The following is an 18,797-nucleotide window of genomic DNA, read 5'->3' as shown; positions in this document are numbered from 1 at the left end:
TTAAGAGGTGTGTCCGAGGACACACAGGAGGCAAGAGAGATTCCGGGGCTTCCTGGTTCCCGCCTCCTGTGCCCAATGGACGACTGGCCCAAAGAGGATCCTGCTGGGGTGCTCAGGCCACAGGTTCCCCCCTCTTCAATGGCAACTGCCTGCCTGTCCCTCTGAGCAGCCCCCAGTCTCCCCTGCCAGGTCCCAGCCCCACCCCTGGCCCTGCCAGGTCCCCTCTGAGCCTGGCTGGACAGAGAGGAAGTAGCCTGTGATTCTGGCCCTTGGTGCCCCACCTCTCAACTGTTCCCCTATGTGACTCCTCTACTCCAAAGCCTTCCATGGCTCCCTATGCCTGCAGGACAAGCCCAGACCTCACGGCCTGGCACACCGGCCCTTGGGCTCTGTCCCAGCCCACCTTTCGAACTGTCCTGCTCAGATTTCCTGTTGACCTCACCACTCGCTGGCCACAACAAGCCCCTCCGTTTCCTGAACACAGCCCAGCCTTGCCCCACCTCTGGGTTTTTGCACCTGCTGTTCCAGCCATCTGAAAGGCCCTTCCTAGCCTCACCTCAGAGTCCATGACCCATTATTTGTTCAGGCTTGGCTTAAAGGCCCCCTCTTCCAGGAGGCTTCCCCTGGTCACATCATCCCCCAAGCACAGGTGACCCTCCCTTCTCTGTGTGCCCTCATGGTGGCTCCCGCAGGGCAGGCCGAGGTCAAAATCCCTCCTGCCTGACAGATGGCAGAGCCCAGGCGGCCTCAAGGAGGGTTTGCTCCCGGGATGCAGGAATGAATGAATGTAGGATAGAATTAACAGCAGGTGCTCTATCTGGAAGGCAGGCAGGTGGGAAGAACCAAGCATCGGCCCCCTCTTCTGCGCACCCTCCCAATGGGAGCCCCGCCCCCCCCCCCCCCCCCCCCCGCAGAGCCCCTGGAGTCCCGAAGCCCCGAGAGCTGCAGCAGAAACCAGCACGAGAACAGACACTCAGCCTCCACTGGGCATCCCGCCTCCCATGACCTGCCCGGGGGGCTCATGTGCCCATTTCACAGATGAGGCCTCAGAGGTGAAGCAGGCTCAGTGTGCTCACACCCTCTGCTGCGTCCGACTCACCTCCTTTGGGGGAACCCCTGCCTCCCCAGGCCGCCCACTCCTGGTTGGGGGTTGAGGACGGCTGCCCTGCCAGGTTGAGGGGACAGCCTGTCACAGTGGACCCCGCGGGGCCACACATTCTCACTGCCACCCCTCATGCTACGGAGGCAGAGGCTGCGGTCTGAGGAAGGCAGTGGCCCCACTCCCCACAGAGAGGAAGCTTCTGCCTTCTCTCAGAGACGGCCAGTATGGAGAGCATCTCAGATGAGGCTGCCCCGTGTCACTGTCCCCAAGTGCTGCCCGGGACACTCTCGGCACTCCAGGGAGGTTGTGCTCCCATTCGGCAGCAGGGGAAACCGAGGCTCAGAGGTCAGTGACACACCCGGGTTCCCCGAGAGGGTTCATGTTGACCCCTCACCCCACAGGCGGTCCCCTGACCCCTGGGGACATCCCACAGTGCGGGCTGCCGCTCCCACCTGCCCAGCTCCGATAGAGGGGTTGGCCTTTCTCCTCTGCCCTCCCCGAGGGCAAGGGCGAGGCTGAGGGAGCCACCTCGCAGCGGCAGGGGCAGCGGCTGCCAGCGAGGGGGCAGGGCCACGCGGGCTGGCAACACGTCCCCAAGGACTGTCAATCACACACCTTGCCCTGGCACACGGCAGTTACCGCAAGTCAGCAGCAAGATAAGTGGAACCGAAGAATGGGGTCCTTTGTCATTCCTAATTAATTTCCCCCACCCTTCGGAGGTGCGGACCATTCATCTTTTGTTTCGCTGGGACTCAGAAGGCAGACAATTCGTTTCAAACATTAATCTCCTGTAGAATCGTGCGCATACGTGTTGAGGGGCCCTCTGTAAAGAAAATAACAACAACGTGGAAGCGACAAAGATAAGGACGGGAAAGGGGCAAAGGAGGAATTCTGCGAGAGAGAGAGAGGAGCGGGGGGGTGTGCATGTGTGTGCGCGCATGTGTGTGCGTGTGTGTGCATGTGTGTATGTGCGTGTGTGCACGCGTGTGTGCGCGCGTGTGTGTGTGCGTGCGTGCACGCGTGTGTGTGCGTGCGTGTGCGCGTGTGCGTGCGTGTGTGTGCGCGTGTGTGTGCGTGCACGCGTGTGTGTGCGTGTGTGTGTGTGTGCGTGTGTGTGCACGTGTGTGTGTGTGCGTGTGCGTGTGTGTGTGAGTGGAGGCAGCACAGCATAGGACCAGGGACCATGAGGAATTTCTTCCCGACACCAGAGTTCGCCGGCTGCCTGTGGCATGTGGGGCTGGTGGCCGCCGGAATCCAGCGGAGGGAGGAGACAGGACGTGAGCAGCAGCCGGACCCTCGGTGGCGGGCACGCCTGTGTCGGCTGGCTCCCGACCCCCTTCGCACTGTCACAGGCCGGCATCAGGCTCGGGTGGGGCTTGCGGCCAGTCCCAGGGGCCGGCGGGCCCCGTGGCTTCCACTGAGCACAGCCCGTCCCCGACCCGAGGGGGCAGGCGGGGCAATAGCACCGAGGTCGAGGTCACAGCGATGCCCCCGCAGCGGCTCTGCGTGCCGCCCTCATCCCGCCCTTGGCCGGCCCTGGGAGGGGAGAATCCGAGTCTGATTTCACAGAAGCAGGACCCGGAGCTCAGGGAGAACATGCTGGGCCCAGGGATCCAGGAAGCCCCGTCGGGGCTCTGCATCCGCCAGCGGGACGGGGCCAGGGGGCCAGGGCAGAAGGGAAGGAGCAGCTGATGAGGTTGCCTGCTGGCCGGTCCAGGCCGGTCACTCCCAAAGCTGACCAAGCCCACCTGCCTGGGCTGGACCCCCGAGCAGCTCTGCCTAGGGCTGAGATCTCAGGCCAGTTCCTCGGCTACCCAAGCCTCACCTTCCCCATCTGCAAAATGGGGATGAAAACAATCCTGACTCGCCCCATTGCTAGGCAGGCGGAGCAGGCCCTGGGGAGCTTGCTGAGTGAGGGGTCTCAGGGGTCGTGCTGCAGAAGAGGGAGGAAACCTGGGAGAGGAAGGCCACAGCCCCGTGCTAACACCACCTAGAAACATGAGACGAATTCTAAGAAACACAGCTTTAGGTACACAGAGAGCAGCAGCCTTTGAACCAGGGAAGGTGGGTCTTCCTGGCCCAGAAGTAACAAGCAGGAGGCCTCAGGGGCTTAAGGGGAGGGAGCTGGGCCTTCCACCCTCCCTCTGTAAAGCTGGGCCCCCAGAGGGCTTCGGGGGGCAGGCAGGGAAGTGCAGCAGAAAAGGCCACCCCGTGACCACACAGAGGCAGGACGATTCCACCAGATGGAAGATGCCCTTGAGCCCCGGGCCAGGGCTTGTCCTCCAGCAGGCGGGCCCACACGGCTCAGGAAGCCCTCGGTCAACAAGCAAAAGTAAACCATCCCCAGCCACGTGCACCCACAGACCGAGGCGGGCACACTTCTGTCTTATGGGCACCCCCAAACCAGGCTACACCCCCAAACTGGGTTGCCTGGGACGCCCCCGGGCAGAGCTTCATTGAACACCAGTATGCAATCCCACTGGCCAACGCCCCGAACAGCTTGGGCAATTATTAGAGGGAGACTAAAAAAAAAAAATAAATGTTTTTTTGAAAGATTGAAAAGGTTTTCTTAAGAGAAAGAGCAAAGCATTCTGGGTAAGCGGCTTGGAGCTGAGCCACAGCGGCACCTTCCCTGTGCCTTCCCCGGAGCGCGGTGGAGAGGGCACCAGTGGCAAACGGACTCCGCGGTGTTCCTGGGAAGGGCGGTGTCCCCGAAGTCGGGGGGGGGGGGGCCGTGGCCACGGGGCAGGGGGGCTTCCCTGTGCCCCCAGCAGCCTCTGGCTGCAGCCGGGCACAGTGGGCCATGGGCACCCGAAGCAAGTCCCTTCCCTTCTTGGGTCTCAGCCTCCTCAGCTCTCCAGTGGGGACAAGGGTCCAGACCCCACTGACGGCTAAGACGGTTAGAAGCGGCTGAGCGCGGGGCCTCCAGGGCAGCGGTGAGAACAGGTGCCATCGGGATCATCCACCAACAAGCGGACCTTTGCTCCTTAAAATGCCCAGACGGCTCAGTTCCTGCCCCCACCCCTCCCGGCGGCCTGTCCTGCACACACAGGGAGGGAAGGACGTGGACGGTTCAGCCCCTGCCCGCACCCCGTCCCCCGGGGCGGCTCAGTGGGCAGCCCCTGGCTGTACAGGAAACCTTGATCTCTGGGCAATCCAGGCAGCGAGCTGTAGAGGGTTAGGGGGTGGGCGGGACCACCGTGTGCCGACTGCCTTCTCTGCGCCAAGCACTTTACACCCGTGACCTCCCAGAATCCCGAGAACAACGCCACAGGGGGTCTCCCCATGCTGTCATCTCACAGAAAGCCTGGATTCGGACCCCAGATCCCCCGGCCGGGACCCGCCCGGCAGCACGAGCGTTCGAGCGTGGCCCGGCGTGTAAAGACAGCCAGTCCCCCAGGCCCCTGGCTCCCTGGGAGAGGGGCAGGGCACCTGCCTGGAGGAGGCAGTGCCAGGCCGCCAAGCTGAGAACCAGGATCCGCGCCCAGACGCCCAGCAACGGCCGGCAGCCACTTCTCAAAGTTTAATGTCTCAGCAGGTTTACATTCCTTCTTTCAAAATACCAGAAGTAATTAGACCAGATGGACAAGCTGCATGCCAATTTCACTCCCTCCCGCGCTCCTCTTTTTTTTTTTTTTTTCAAATCAAGGCCGTTTTCAGTTAAATGAGAACAAAAAAATGTATCCAAGACCCATAAATGAATACGGTATGTATACAGAATTTTTTCCCAACGCTTAAGATTCTGTAACAGCTGAGTCCTTCCTCTCTTCGGCGGTTGGTTCCCACCCCTTCCTCTAAGCCAGGCTGGTGAGGGCTCAGCGCAGAGTCCGTTCCCGAGGGGCCCCGACGTGGCTCCCCTGAGGCCTGGAAAGTCGCGGTGCCCCAGGGACAGCGGCCCAAACACACACAGCCCCGGCGAGACTCTGGACTGCGGGCCTCAGTGACGGAGCCTCTGCCGGGGTAGGGAGGGAACGGGGTGCGGCGGTGGGGGGGGCAGGGATCTGGCCTCCAGCCTGGGGGTAAGTTGAGAGACGGCATGGAGGAGGAGGAGGAGGAGGAGGGAGAGGGAGAGGAGGAAGGACGCTGCAGGCAAGGAGGCTGAGGATGCACTTGAAAGAGGCCCCAGAAGGACAGACGCAGGGACGCCACGCCAGGTCTTTTAACTGAGTCCCCACGGCCCGTTATCTGTCACCTGTCCATCCATCCATCCATCCAACAAACATTTATTCTGCTAAGCCAGGCGAGGACCACCAAACAGAGATTCAGGTCCCTGTTCTCAGGAAGCCCCAAACGTTCCAACAGGAAAGAAAACCGTCGCCAGAGTCATTACGACAGGGTGGCCCTGTCGTGGACGGTGCGGCCCTAAGTGGACGGAGGGAGCAGCAGAGGCCCACACACAGACCCCTCGCGTAAGGGGAAAGTGGCAGTACTGAGCCAGAGCAGAACGGGCAGAAAGGGCTACACGGCAAAGCTTCCGGAAGACAATAGAGACGTATCTTCACGATTCCAGGGAGGCGGAGATTTCTCGAACAGAGCACGGAAAGCAAAACACCAATACGGCTGACGACACCAAAATTCAGAACTTCTGGCCATCTGAAGGCACCGCGAAGAGAGAGAAAATCACAGAGGAGGAAAAGCCACTTGTAACGTGTTACAGCTGACAAAGGGCTCCTGTTCGGAACCCCTGAAGAATCTCTACGAACCAATAAGAAAGAGACAGACAACCCAATTATTTTTTTTTTTTGTAAATGGGCAAAAGACGTGAGCACTTCTCAAAAGAAGAGATCCAAGGGTCTGACATAAGAGTCTCAGCCTCACTGGCCATCGGGGGACCGCGCGGGAAAGCCGGCCTGAGGCACCAGCACAGCAGAATGGACGTAATTTAATAAGCCCTTACAACACCGGGGCGCCCGGGGGGCTCCGTCCGTTCAGCGTCCGACTTTGGCTCAGGTCGTGATCTCGCAGTCCGTGGGTTCGAGCCCCGCGTCAAGCTCTGCCCTGACCGTCAAGAGCCTGCTCGGGATTCTCTCTCTCCCTCGCTCTCTGCCCCTCCCCCACTTGCGCTCATGCGCTCCCTCTCTCTTCCAAACTAAATAAATAAACTTAAAAATAAAGAAAGAAAACACAGCACGATATAATACTGAGTGGAAAACAAGACACCACACAATGCCCAGTGTACCAGCCCTTTTCACAAAGGACCAGACTATCTCAGGCCAGGGTGTTCATCGTGAACTTCAGATAAACAACAAAGAATTTCTTAGTGTAAGTATGTCCCAGAGATTGCATGGGACATACTCATAAATTATTCTGTCTGGCTCATCACCTGCTGCAGGTAATGGTGCCCTGTCATGGGGGGTGGGGGGCGCATCAAGGGCCGATGGGAACCTGAAGGCAAGCCTGGGGCCAGGGACGGCCTGGGTCAGCACGGGGTGTCAGCGGTTACGGACACCCCCCACCTCATCTGAGCTCCCAGAGGGCAGAGCCAGGCCTGGTCCATTTCGGGGTCCCCAGAGCCCTGCAGGGGGCTGGGCACATGACGGCCTTGTGGCCTTCAGGGTATGTGGCCCCACAAAAAATTGGAACGATTCTCTCTCCCAAGCACAGCATCTATCTCCTGGTGGCACCACTTAGAAGAAAAGCCGATCGCGGTGACCACGAGTTTGCTTTCTGTGTCCCCTTCCCAGCTGGTTCTGGAGAGTCCCCAATGTCAAGGCCAGCCTGGGCACACTGCCCTCCCTCCGAGTGCAGGACCAAGTGCAGAGCATGCCAGTACGTCCCTCTGCGTGGGGATCATCAGTGCAGGCAGATGCGGGAGGGGCTGGGAGGATACCAGGCCCAAACACAGAGGGTCTGTGCTTGCACGCCCCTTGTGATGGGCAGCTCACCACTCAGGAAGGTCTCACCACCTCTCTTCTGGGTTCCTGCCTGCAGGATAGTCTTCCCTCGAGGATGAGAGCCTGCCTTTTTCTCTGCCTTCTGTGCCCCCCCGTGCCTGCTAGGGTCACACTAAATAGGTCTGTGTCTCAACCTGGGTCAGCCTCGCCCACGTGCTTCCGACGCCTATGCTATGAGGTCCTCGTGGCTAGAGGTGCTTTATTCAGTCTCCGATCTCCCCGCTGGTATAACTAGGCATCTAAAGCTGGAGAGAACGTCTCCTCGTAGTGTCCGGGTGAGTCCGCACGTGAAGAGCAGGGAAAGGAAAGGAAAACCCGAACATCCGAATTTAGTAACAATTGCCACGAGCTTTGCCTTGTGCCCAGGTGGCGGGGGCTGGGGGCTGAGCCTCGACAGACAGTTGGGGGGAGTCGGTGCATGAGCCCCGCACCAGGCAGAATCGGCCCCGGCCGTGAATAGCCTCCCAGGGACAGGTTCGTGCCGTTTCCCACGGTGCCCCTGGTGCAGTTGGGACCCCGAGGCTCGGAGAGGCGTGACTCCCCAGGTCAGACATGGAGCGAGAGGCAGAGCCGAGGGATGCGTCTGCCGTGTCTGGGCCCAGGGAATGAGCACTTGACTGACAGCCGGGCCTGCGCCTCTGAGCCCGGTCTCCCTTCCGGGACTCAGCTGTGATGTGCTGGGTCCCCATGGGTTGATAACACAGGGCGACAGGCAGAGGGAGCTGTGACTCACTGAGAGCTGAGCGCCCAGGGTGAGGGCCTCCGCTCTCCCACCGCGACCCACCCCCAGGCTGGAGGCCACGCTCCGCGCCCAGAACGCCCACGGCCCCTCAAGCTGTTCCCTCTGACCGTCACACCCTTCCCCGGCCCCCCACCCTCCGTGGCCACCTGTGCCTCTTCAGCCCCTGCCCCTCCCATGGGAAGCCTGCCCGGAGCCCAGCTCCCAGGCCCTGGCCCCCTGGCCTTTGCGGAATCAAGGACTTGGTGGCTGATGTGCCTCCCACGGGGGACACAAACCCCGTGAAGGCAAGAGCTGCACCCGTCTGGTTCCCAGCATGTCCCCGGGGCCCAGATCAGTGTGTGGCACTCAATAAAGCCCTGACAAATGAAGCAGGCAATTAACAGGTCACCCTGAGAGCATCAGTCGGGTGCCCTGGCCGCCATATCCTCACGGGGCCAATAAGGCGTAGGCGCATCAGAAGGCTTTTTGGAGAACCAAGGAACACACATAGAGCCCGTGGTTCTGGGCCTGGCACGTAGCAGGTGTTCATACGAGGACATCGAATGGCCTCTAACCTGGAGCAGAAAGAGCCCAACTAGGAGTCTAGACAACCAGTCATTATATAGACAGCCAGTCACTACAGACAAGCTGGGCAGGCCAGGTCCTCTATTTGCCCTTCTGTGAAATGGGATCATTAGGGTCCTGGCCCTGCCCTGGGGGCTGTTGAGGTATCAGCCAGAGGAGAGTTACCATCCCGGCCTCCACCCCAGGGGCTCCCAGGTAACAGTAATTACAACCAACCTCCAGGGCCTCGCTCTGGGCCAGGCCTTCCTCTGGATGGGCCCACACAGACCTCACAACTGCCTGTAACGCGGGTGGTGTCATTTCCCCACTCTACAGAGGGACCAGAGAGGTTAAGGCACTTGCCCAAAGTCACACAGCTACATGGTCACGGTGCCCCGATCTGAACGGCCTTTCCCTTACCAACCAACTGCCCGGCCACTGCTGCTGCTATGATTCCCGCCACCGGCTCCCAGCCCCAGATGGGGCCCACGGGAAACCAGGGCAGCTGCTAGAACGCCAGCTCCCAGCCTGCACGGGGAGCACAGAGGAGGTACCATTTAGCCCTCAGCATCGAGCGCTGTGAAACAGCACCCCAAAGAGTCTGGTGGAGCCCAGCACAGAACGGGGCTCAGAGACATGGCTCCTCTCCTGCCTCCTCCACCTGTGGAAACCCCACTTCAAATCCCCCCTCCCACAGGGAGCCCTCCTGGATTTCACCAAGGCCTCCTTGGGTCCCTTCTCTGTCCTGTGCCCCTCCCACTCCCACAGACAGTCAGGACGACAGGTAAGGACGTCAAGGAGAAAGCAGTAAGGCCCCAGGAGAACCAGAACTAAAGAGTCTAGAACTGTCCGTGCTGGAAGTCACAAAAGCCAAACGCAGGAACCACTGGCGGCCCAAGCACAGAGCACTCGCACCAACCGCTGGCCTCACTCTGGCCTCGGGAGCACCAGGATTTGGCCTCCAGCTGGCACAGGGGACCACGGGGCCCTGGCCCTGGCCCTCCACTCACCCATGAGCCCTAAGAGCAGGCTGCCAAAGGGGTTCTTCAGTGCCCAGCCCTGGGGGTGCACACAGCTGCTCTGGGGGGAAGTGGGTGGGCGCTGGGTGACACCGGCCAGTCCCCACCCCCTGCCTGTCCTCCGTCCCACCTACTGGCTTCTGGCCAAGCGGTGTCGGAAGGTTGGCCTCTGGAGCAAAGAACAGCAATGGTGTCTCCGTTCGCGGAGAGCTTGATGGTGCGGGCACCAGGCCCGGCTGAACCCCCCGACACCTTCACGACCACACCAGTGGGGTGTGCTGCCACTCCCGTTTTGCAGGGAAGGGAAGTGGGGCACAGAGAGGTTAAGTGACTTGCCCAGGGTCACACAGCCCATCAAGGGTGAGGTCCAGGTTTCAGCCCAGGCAATCTGGTTCCAAAGCCACACTATTAATTCCTACAGAACATGACATTTTTAAGAAGGGGTGTGTGTGTATGCGGGTGTGTAGGGGCAAGGGGGTGTGGGAAACACGGGGCACAGAGATGCAGTCCAGATTGGCTGGTCTGGTACCTGAAGGCCTTCCCATTGGCCCTCCTGACTCCCTCGCGGGCCTCCCGCTCCAGTCCTTCTGCCGTGCCCAGCCAGACTTCTTCTCCAAGTCTGGGCTCCGTCGGCCTGCCAGGCAGATTCAGCCACCTCCCCTCTGCTCCTGTCCTGGGCACTGAGCTCACCACGTCCTCCAGTGCCCCAGCAGTCCTCATCTGAGACCTCAGAGGCTGCGGGGAGCTCATGGAGACCGACCGCGGACACGGTGAGGACCAGAGAGATGACAGCAGGCACCTCCTGGGGCTCAGGGATGGTAGGACAGCCACATGATCCCTCTGCCCCACGAGGAGGCCTTGGCAGGACGGGACAAGGTCCTAAACCCACCCGCAGCCTCTGGCCACCAGGTGTCACGGTGTGGCGTCCAGCAGGCAGCCCAGGGGTGTCCCAGACACTGTGTTGGTAGCAGCTCTCCCTGAAGTCCCTGCACCCTACAGTCCCCGTGTGCCCCCAGATCGTCCCTCAGCCTCCCTGCGTGTACTACTCTGACGGCTTCGGGCCCTGTTACCCCTCCATAACTGGGGAGGCCCTTCTCCTCCCTCATAACTCAGGTCACCTCACCTCCTCCAAGCAGCCTTCTGGGATCATGCCACACTTTCAAGGACATGTGGTCTCTCTCCACCGTGTATGGTACCCTCCTCACCCTGCCGGCACTTGGCACCCTGTGGCTATTGCCAGCTGGGCCTCTAGGGAACACTTGATCTGTCCACCTGTAGAATGGGGACAGTGAATCGGTCCTCTCAGGGCTGAGTACGAATTAGAAACAATGCTTATGAGACTTTAGCCCAGGGACCAGCTAACAGAATTTGCTCAGGAATGATTTGTTGCTGCCACTACCACCATCCCCATCATCACCACTATAACGGCCATCCCCATCGTCATCACCACCATCAACATGACCATCATCCCCATCATCACCACCATCACCATCATCACCAGCATCATCACCATCAGCAGCACCACCATCACCATCACCATCCCCATCCCCGTCATCACCACTATAACAGCCATCCCCATCATCATCACCACCATCATCAACATGACCATCACCATCATCACCATCATCATCACCATCATCACCATCACCTTCATCCCCATCATCATCACCACCATCAACATGACCATCATCCCCATCATCATCACCACCATCAACATGACCATCATCACCATCATCATCACCATCATCACCATGACCTTCATCACCATCATCACGACCATCATCACCACCATCATCAACATGACCATCATCACCATCATCACCACCATCACCATCATCACCACCATCATCAACATGACCATCATCATCACCACCATCACCACCATCATCACCATCACCATCACCATCATCATCACCACCATCACCATCACCATCCCCATCCCCGTCATCACCACTATAACGGCCATCCCCATCATCATCACCACCATCATCAACATGACCATCACCATCAACATGACCATTATCATCACCACCATCACCATCACCATCCCCATCATCACCACTATAACAGCCATCCCCATCACCATCACCACCATCATAAACATGACCATCACCATCATCACCATCATCATCACCATCATCACCATCACCTTCATCCCCATCATCATCACCACCATCAACATGACCATCATCCCCATCATCATCACCACCATCAACATGACCATCATCACCATCATCACCACCATCACCATCATCACCAGCATCATCACCATCAGCAGCACCACCATCACCATCACCATCCCCATCCCCGTCATCACCACTATAATGGCCATCCCCATCATCATCACCACCATCATCAACATGACCATCACCATCATCACCATCATCATCACCATCATCACCATCACCTTCATCCCCATCATCATCACCACCATCAACATGACCATCATCCCCATCATAATCACCATCATCACCATGACCTTCATCACCATCATCACGACCATCATCATCACCACCATCATCACCATGACCATCATCACCATCATCACCACCATCACCATCATCACCACCATCATCAACATGATCATCATCATCACCACCATCACCACCATCATCACCATCATCATCACCATCATCACCATCACCATCACCATCCCCATCATCACCACTATAACGGCCATCCCCATCATCATCACCACCATCAACATGACCATCATCCCCATCATAATCACCATCATCACCATGACCTTCATCACATCATCACCACCATCATCACCATCACCATCACCACCATCACCATCCCCATCCCCATCACCACCACTATAACGGCCATCCCCATCATCATCACCACCATCAACATGACCATCATCCCCATCCCCATCACCACCATCACCATCACCATCACCATCACCATCACCATCATCACCACTATAACGGCCATCCCCATCATCATCACCACCATCATCAACATGACCATCACCACCATCATTATCACCAGGGCCCCGATGGACCCACAGACCATACACAGAAGAGTCACAACTTGTTCTCACCTTGATCCCCACCAAGACAGGGATGAGGCCTGATTGTTCTGCATGCCCGGCAGAGGGTAAGGGTCTGATGTGGACTTGTGATTAAAACGACACAGTACACCAGGTCTCTGGCCTTCCACGAAAATTCCAGCTGCCTTTCCTCGGCCTGGCTGATCAATCGTCCCCCCTCACCTATGCCTCTTGTCAGGGGACATGGCGATAGGGAGGCTCCTGGCATATAGAATGATGGTTGAAAGCATGGGTTCTGGAACCGGAGTGCCAGCTTTGCCCCCTCCCTAGCTGTGTGACACTTGGCAAGGTCCTCACCCTCTCTGTGCCTCACACTCTCACCTGGAAAACGGGGTTGATGACGGTACCCACCTGTATGTGAGACAGTACCGCACAGAGGACACAGCTGATACGACTACCTGCCAGCTAGATACGGGGAAACCGAGGCTCAGAGAGCAGCCGTGACCTGCCAGGGGTCACACAGCGGGTGAGGGGAGAGCCCAGGTCCAGTGCCCAGCAGGGATCCGGGGCTCCCCGGTGCTTGTCCGCGCCCCACCTCCCTCCGCGTGTTCAGCCTCAGCTCCTCCAGCGCCCCCAGCCGAGGTCGGGAAGGCGCCCGGCGCACTCACCACGGGGAGCCGTAGATCCGGAAGCCCCGCACGGTGACCTCCGAGTCCTGCAGGTAGATGCAGTTGGTCAGGAGGGACTGCACGTTCTCGTAGTTCTCTGGCTTCAGCTTCGACACGGACGGGAAGTAGTAGAAGTCCTGCTTGATGAGGTCAGCCATGAACTCCTGGTCAAAGGTCAGCTCGTGGTTGCCAGCAATCACGATCTTGTACTCGTAGGGCAGGCTCCCTGCAGAGGCGGATGCAGACAGACACACAGCACATCGCTGTCGGCCTTCTGAAAGCCACGACAAGGCCCGGGGGGGGGGGGGGGGGGCAGCGGGGAGGGACGGACGACGGCCACCGGCGTCCCGGGCAGAGCAGCTCCGGCCGCACGCTCCCAGCGGGTGCCCTCGGATCAGCCCCATCATCATCCCCGCAGCCCGTCCGCCCAGGCGGCCGTTAGGGGACAGGCCACCAGACCCCAGGCCGGCGGGAGGGGCCCGCGCAGCTTCCTGCAGGCCTCTGAGCTGCAGCGTGCCTCGCCCCACGCTCGGGACTTGCCCGCCTCTGTTTTCTGTGTCTGGGAGACTTTTCCCCGGACAGGAGACCCTGACCTGGACCCCCAGGCCTACGCCCCCCGCCTCACTGTCCCAGGGCCCACCATGAAGTCCAAGTGCAACCAAAACAAAGCTGGCTACGCGTAGCATACATTGAACCAGTAACAGGGTCCTTCTGGCCTCGCTCGGCGCAGAAGCCCAGGCAGAAGCCCACGCCATACCTCCTGCCTGTCCTCTGGCCCCACCTGGCAGATGCCCTAAGCAGGTGTGGGGGCTGCCTCCCAGATGCTTCCAGCGCAGCTGCCCCCCCAACCAGCACAACCCCGTGGACTCAGTAAACCGCCACCCACCCCCAGCCCCGACCGCTCCCCAGAGCCAGCCTGGCCCCAAGCTCGGGGGGCCCCTGACTCCCCATCTCCCACCAGCCTCAGCTGCCGGGCTCGCCGGGCCTGGAGAAAGAGTCGTGATGGCACCTGTGGGCCCTGATTTGGATGAAAAATGAAAAGCTGAAGGTGAACCAACCCGGGGGCCCAAGCCCTTCTCGTGGCCCCTCCCGGCGGGGCGGGTCCTGTGGCTCGGGCGAGCACTAGGGGTTCGTGAACACAGCAGCCCAGCTCGGGGCCTCGGATAGGAGTGTCCAGGCAGGCAAGTGGTGACATTCCATGGCCATCCCACAGAGAAGCAGTCGTGGCCATCGGACGGAACTTCTAAATGCCCTGACTCTGGTTTCTGAAGGAGCCACAGCGACAACAGGGGCACTAAGCTTCACCATCACCTGTGTCAGCAAGAGAGTCACTTCACTTGTCCCGAATTCCTCAGCATAAATGACTAGCTCACGTGATCCCAGAGGGTCGCTGGAGCACATACATTGTGCCAGGCACCCACCACGTCCACGGTGCCGATGTAGAAACTGAGGCACAGGGGACACCCGGGTGCGGTGGTGTGGAGGACGTGTGGCCTGGGGGTGGCAGAGCTGGACTCTGAGCCAGCCCCGCGTGGCCCCTGACACTTTCCACCTGCTTGGGGAGAGCCCAGGAGAGCGCCCCAACAAGCCCAGGTCACAGAGCTGTGTCCCAGCACACCGAAGGCCACGGCCACGCCTCTGGCTCTGGCCTTCTGTCCTGGCGCCCCAAGGTGATGTGAAAGGGCACCCTCCCAGGGGTCCTCAACCCCCCCTGGCTCCTGGCACACGGAGAAGACTGTCTGGCTGGTGGAGACCCCTCCCTCACAGTGCATCTTCTCTGATCCGGGGTGACCGTGACCCCCACAAGAGCAGACACAGGGTAAAGTGCTTAGTTTTGGGGCCAGCTGACCTCGGCTCAAATCCCGGCTCCATCAACCGTCATCTGAGCAAGTCACTTAACCTCTCTGAGCCTCAGTTTCCCCTCTGATCAAGGTGGGTGTGCCTGGGGCATGCCCCTTCCTGGGGGCTAAGGATCTCTGTGCCTCCCCCCGCCAGGCTCCGCAGAGTTCCTTCCCTGTGACTGGCTCTCCAGGGGGGACCACAGTCCAGGAACAGCAGGGCCTTCCCCCCCTTGGTTGTGACATGAAACCCTATGTCCTCTGCTGTCTGAGTGTTTTGTCATGAACCCAATTCCAAAAAATGCCCCAAATCCTAAGGACTATTTGCCTTGAGAACTGACACCCACAATGTTGGATCACATGTGGTCGACCTGTGGTCAGACCCGACTTCCCATAGGCCTTTTAGGGAGAAGTGTGTCTGCCCAGGCCTGTGTGAGGTCCAGGAAGGGGCAGAGTGAGTCTCATGGCAAACGATAAATCACCATCATAATGAACAACAACAATGTTTCAGGTACTGTACCTACAATTATTATATTCTAATCGCGAGGAAACAGAACAGTCCAGAACCCGGTTAGAAACTTCCTTCTCCACGTCCCCACCCCACCCCGGAAACTGGGACACACAAATCCTGTCTAGCCTTGAGCTCTGTGGCTGTTCGAAGGCCGCCTGATTCCCAGCACAGCCACGGGGGGCGGGAAGAGGGGAAGCCAGAAGTGTTTTCTGAAAAACTGGCAGAAAACCACAATCTGCTCACACTTCTCACCAGCCACCCCAGAATTCTTCACAAGCTTGAGAAAAGAGTGTTTTCTCCTCTTCGGTGTTTCTCAACTCAGGGAGGCCCCGAGACGATGACAGACCAGCTCTGTCACTAACCAGCTGTGTGCCTCAGTTTCCTCACCTGTACGGTGGGAAGAAGAATGCCGACCTCGCAAAACTGTTCTGGGATTTCAGAAGGGAGGGAACAGAGATCACAACACAGGATACTCACATGATATTCACAGGCAGCTTTCCCGGGGCCAGAGTTTGCAGGCCAGACCTGCCCACAGACACGTGTTGTTTGCCGTAACTTTTTTACTTGAATTTGTTGCCAACATAAAACACACACACACACACACACACACACACACACACACACACCCTTGAAAAATTCCCAGTAAAATGCCATTCTTTGTTTTCTAACAGTCGACCAATCGATTTGCACATTTCATGATCCTGGCCCAGTCAAATGCTGCGGATCTGTGCCTCCCTTAGGCAGAAAGTAGATGTCCGTTTGCCCCAGTCCCTACACTCAGCCCACGTCACTCATTGGAAGTCCTGCCCACTCCCGGCAGGCACCTGGCTTCTGGCCCTCGCCGCATCCCTGGAGACTTGCAGGGAACAGGCCTGGCCCTTGTCCCTCAGTGCCACCAGTCAGGCGGGGGACGGGCTCTCCAGGCCCTCTGCCTCCCAGCCTACTTTTATCACGGCCCACCCTGCTGGGCCGGCCCAGGGGTGCCGAGTATCTGCTTGTTCCCCAAAGCCGGAGAGCCCCAGGAGCACAGGAGTAGACGTGTTGGCCTCACTCCCCTCGTGCCCGGCGGGTCCCAGTAGAAGTTTGGCAAAGGAAGCACCACAGGATGACAGGGAGCAGAGAACCTCGGTGGCCCTGCTCCAGCTGCCAGCAGGGAGGGAGGAGGTTCGCAGGGGCCTGAGCAGCTGGGGAAAGGCTGGTCCCTCTGATCCCCCGGAACCTTCCGAGATACACCCTGTAGCTACGGCTCCGAGGCCAAGAACCTGCCCAGGTCCCACAGCAGGTGAGCAGGGGAGGTGACACCGGGTGTCGGTCCAGCTGACCCCACACCTCTGGGTCAGCGGCTCCTGAGTCCTTCAAGGCCACTGGGCCGCAGAGTCAGCTGGGGGCCCTCACGGACCCCCTCTCCACCCTGCAGTCGGGGGACAAGAGGTGGACTCAGCCTGCCGCCTTCAAGCTCGGATTCTCTACGTTTCCGCTTCACGTCACCCGTCCATCCCACCGTCCCACCTCGGCGTCGCCCCGGCCGGGGGAGCCCGAGCCACACTCACGTATTTATGTCATGTCTCCGGCTTGGGGGTGTTCCAACTGCATGGTTTCATTTGTCTCCGCGGCTCCCGACTACCGGGGATCGGGGAGTGAGCACGAAGCTGTCAGCTCTCCCCTCGTCCTCCCACCTCAGCAGAGGAGGGAACTGAGGCTTCTCCCCTCCCAGGGAAGAGTGGGTGGGAGATGGGGGGACAAGGCTCCTGTACACAAAGCCAGGTGGGGAAAGGAGCCACGAGAGGCTGCACGGTACCCTCAAATCCCGTCCGGGCTCTCCCTTCCCTGCAAAGCGGGCGCCGTGCCCCTCTGAGCTGGAGGCCCAGCCACAGACACATCTGTCTGGACGGCCACCTGAACCTGGCGATTCGCCGGCTGTGTATGACGTTCACAGACGCTCAAGTGTAGGTATCCCCATTTTGCATCTGGGAAGAGCCGGGCTCGGCGAGGTTGCCTAAGTTTACACAAATCAATAATAAAGTGACTCGTCACCACAGAGGACGCTGGACACGTGATACACCCTGTGGCTCGGCCTCATCAAAACTCATCTTGACCTGGCCCCCCAAACTATCGTGCGCACTGCCTTCTCCAGATGGATCTGCTCTCTCGCTAGGGGAGCCAGAACCAAGGCTCTGGAACAGCCTGACCATCCTGGAGGAGTGTGGAGAAGTCCCCTCCTCTGTTCTAGAACTGCTACCTCTGTTGTTACAGCCTGAGGCTGCATTAGCTTTCAGGTGGTCACATCATCCTGCAGCTCTCACAACCTGACCGGATAAAACGCCCAATGACCAATCATGACAGGCTTTCTTGCGTGGCGTCAGCTCCCCGCTCTTTATCTGTGCAGTGAAGGAGGGGGGCGTTTAGGGACTGATTAATTTGCAGGGGCTTTGTAGGTAAAAAGATGTGATGAATACAAAGTCGTCAGCACACAGAGGAAATTAATGCTCTTCCCTTTGTCCCTTCTTGCTGCTGTCCTTCCTGGCAGCAAAGAAGCGGGCTGGCATGCAGGGGGGCCTCCCCGGCGCCTGACAAGGTGCCAGAGGTGCCTGAGCCGCAGGAGAGGGAGGTGTCCTCCGGGCAGGTGTCGGGGCGGCCATGCTGGCCTGGTGAAGAGAGGGGACAGATGGGTCCAAGTGCTTTTTCCTACTCACCTCCCCTCATCAGCCCAACAGAAGCAAAGAATCCAGTCAGCCTATCCCAAAAGCCCATCAGGCCACACACTCGCTTCCTTCCCTGGGGCCTGTTGTAACACCACCCCATGCCCTGGTCAGCTGTCCACAAGCTCTGATCCAGCAGGAGCCCTGTTCTAGACCCTGGTGAGACACCGTCGGGGACACTCTGGGGAACAAGACTGAGTCACGAGGTCGGTCCCGGTAGTGACTAGTCCACACCGCTTAGTGGACAGAGGAGGAGAATGAAGTTCAGAGAGGGGAAGGCGACTGCCTGAGGTCACACAGCGAGACAGCGGACGGCCGGGGTTTGCACCTCGAGACTGCCAATCAGCAGCCAAACCAGCCTCTGGGGCCACGTGCCCGATAAGCTGTGGACTTTGAGAGAAGCGGAGCGTGGCCTCGAGGGGCAGGTTAGATCCGGGGCCAACCCGATCTCTGAGAAGCCCCAAGTCCTCCTGGAAACCGGCCCTATTTCCCCCGCCTCCAGGACTGTGGGACATTGTCATACCTTTATATCCTGCACAACAACGTTCGACCATCTTCCCCAAATGCTTCCTTTCCTCCGGCCAGATGATTTAAGACCCTGGCATTTGCTAGTCATGGGGGTAAAAAGACCATTAGGTTACGAATCAGCTGAGCACCAGTGGACGACCATCCCGTTTTAACTTTCCATTTGCCGTATATACCCAAGTAGAAACGCATCCGCGAACAGAAGCCACACGGAGCAAGTGTGCGCGGCGTCTGGGGCTCGCGGAGGGACACCCATCA

General features: G+C 59.2%; 1 protein-coding gene across 1 annotated transcript in view; it reads right to left on the bottom strand.

Annotated features, from left to right (window-relative positions):
• Window positions 1-18,797, bottom strand: part of MPPED1 (metallophosphoesterase domain containing 1) — a 62,458-nt gene that overhangs the window by 11,578 nt on the left and 32,083 nt on the right. Inside the window, exon 3 of the mRNA XM_042944679.1 lies at window positions 12,967-13,192. Within this exon, the coding sequence (XP_042800613.1) occupies window positions 12,967-13,192 (226 nt within the window). The remainder of the gene's footprint in view (window positions 1-12,966; window positions 13,193-18,797) is intronic.

Source organism: Panthera leo, chromosome B4, assembly GCF_018350215.1.
Source record: "Panthera leo isolate Ple1 chromosome B4, P.leo_Ple1_pat1.1, whole genome shotgun sequence".
Lineage (NCBI taxonomy): Eukaryota > Metazoa > Chordata > Mammalia > Carnivora > Felidae > Panthera > Panthera leo.
Note: the sequence above shows the minus strand (reverse complement) of the source record. Positions and strands in the feature narration are given on the sequence as shown.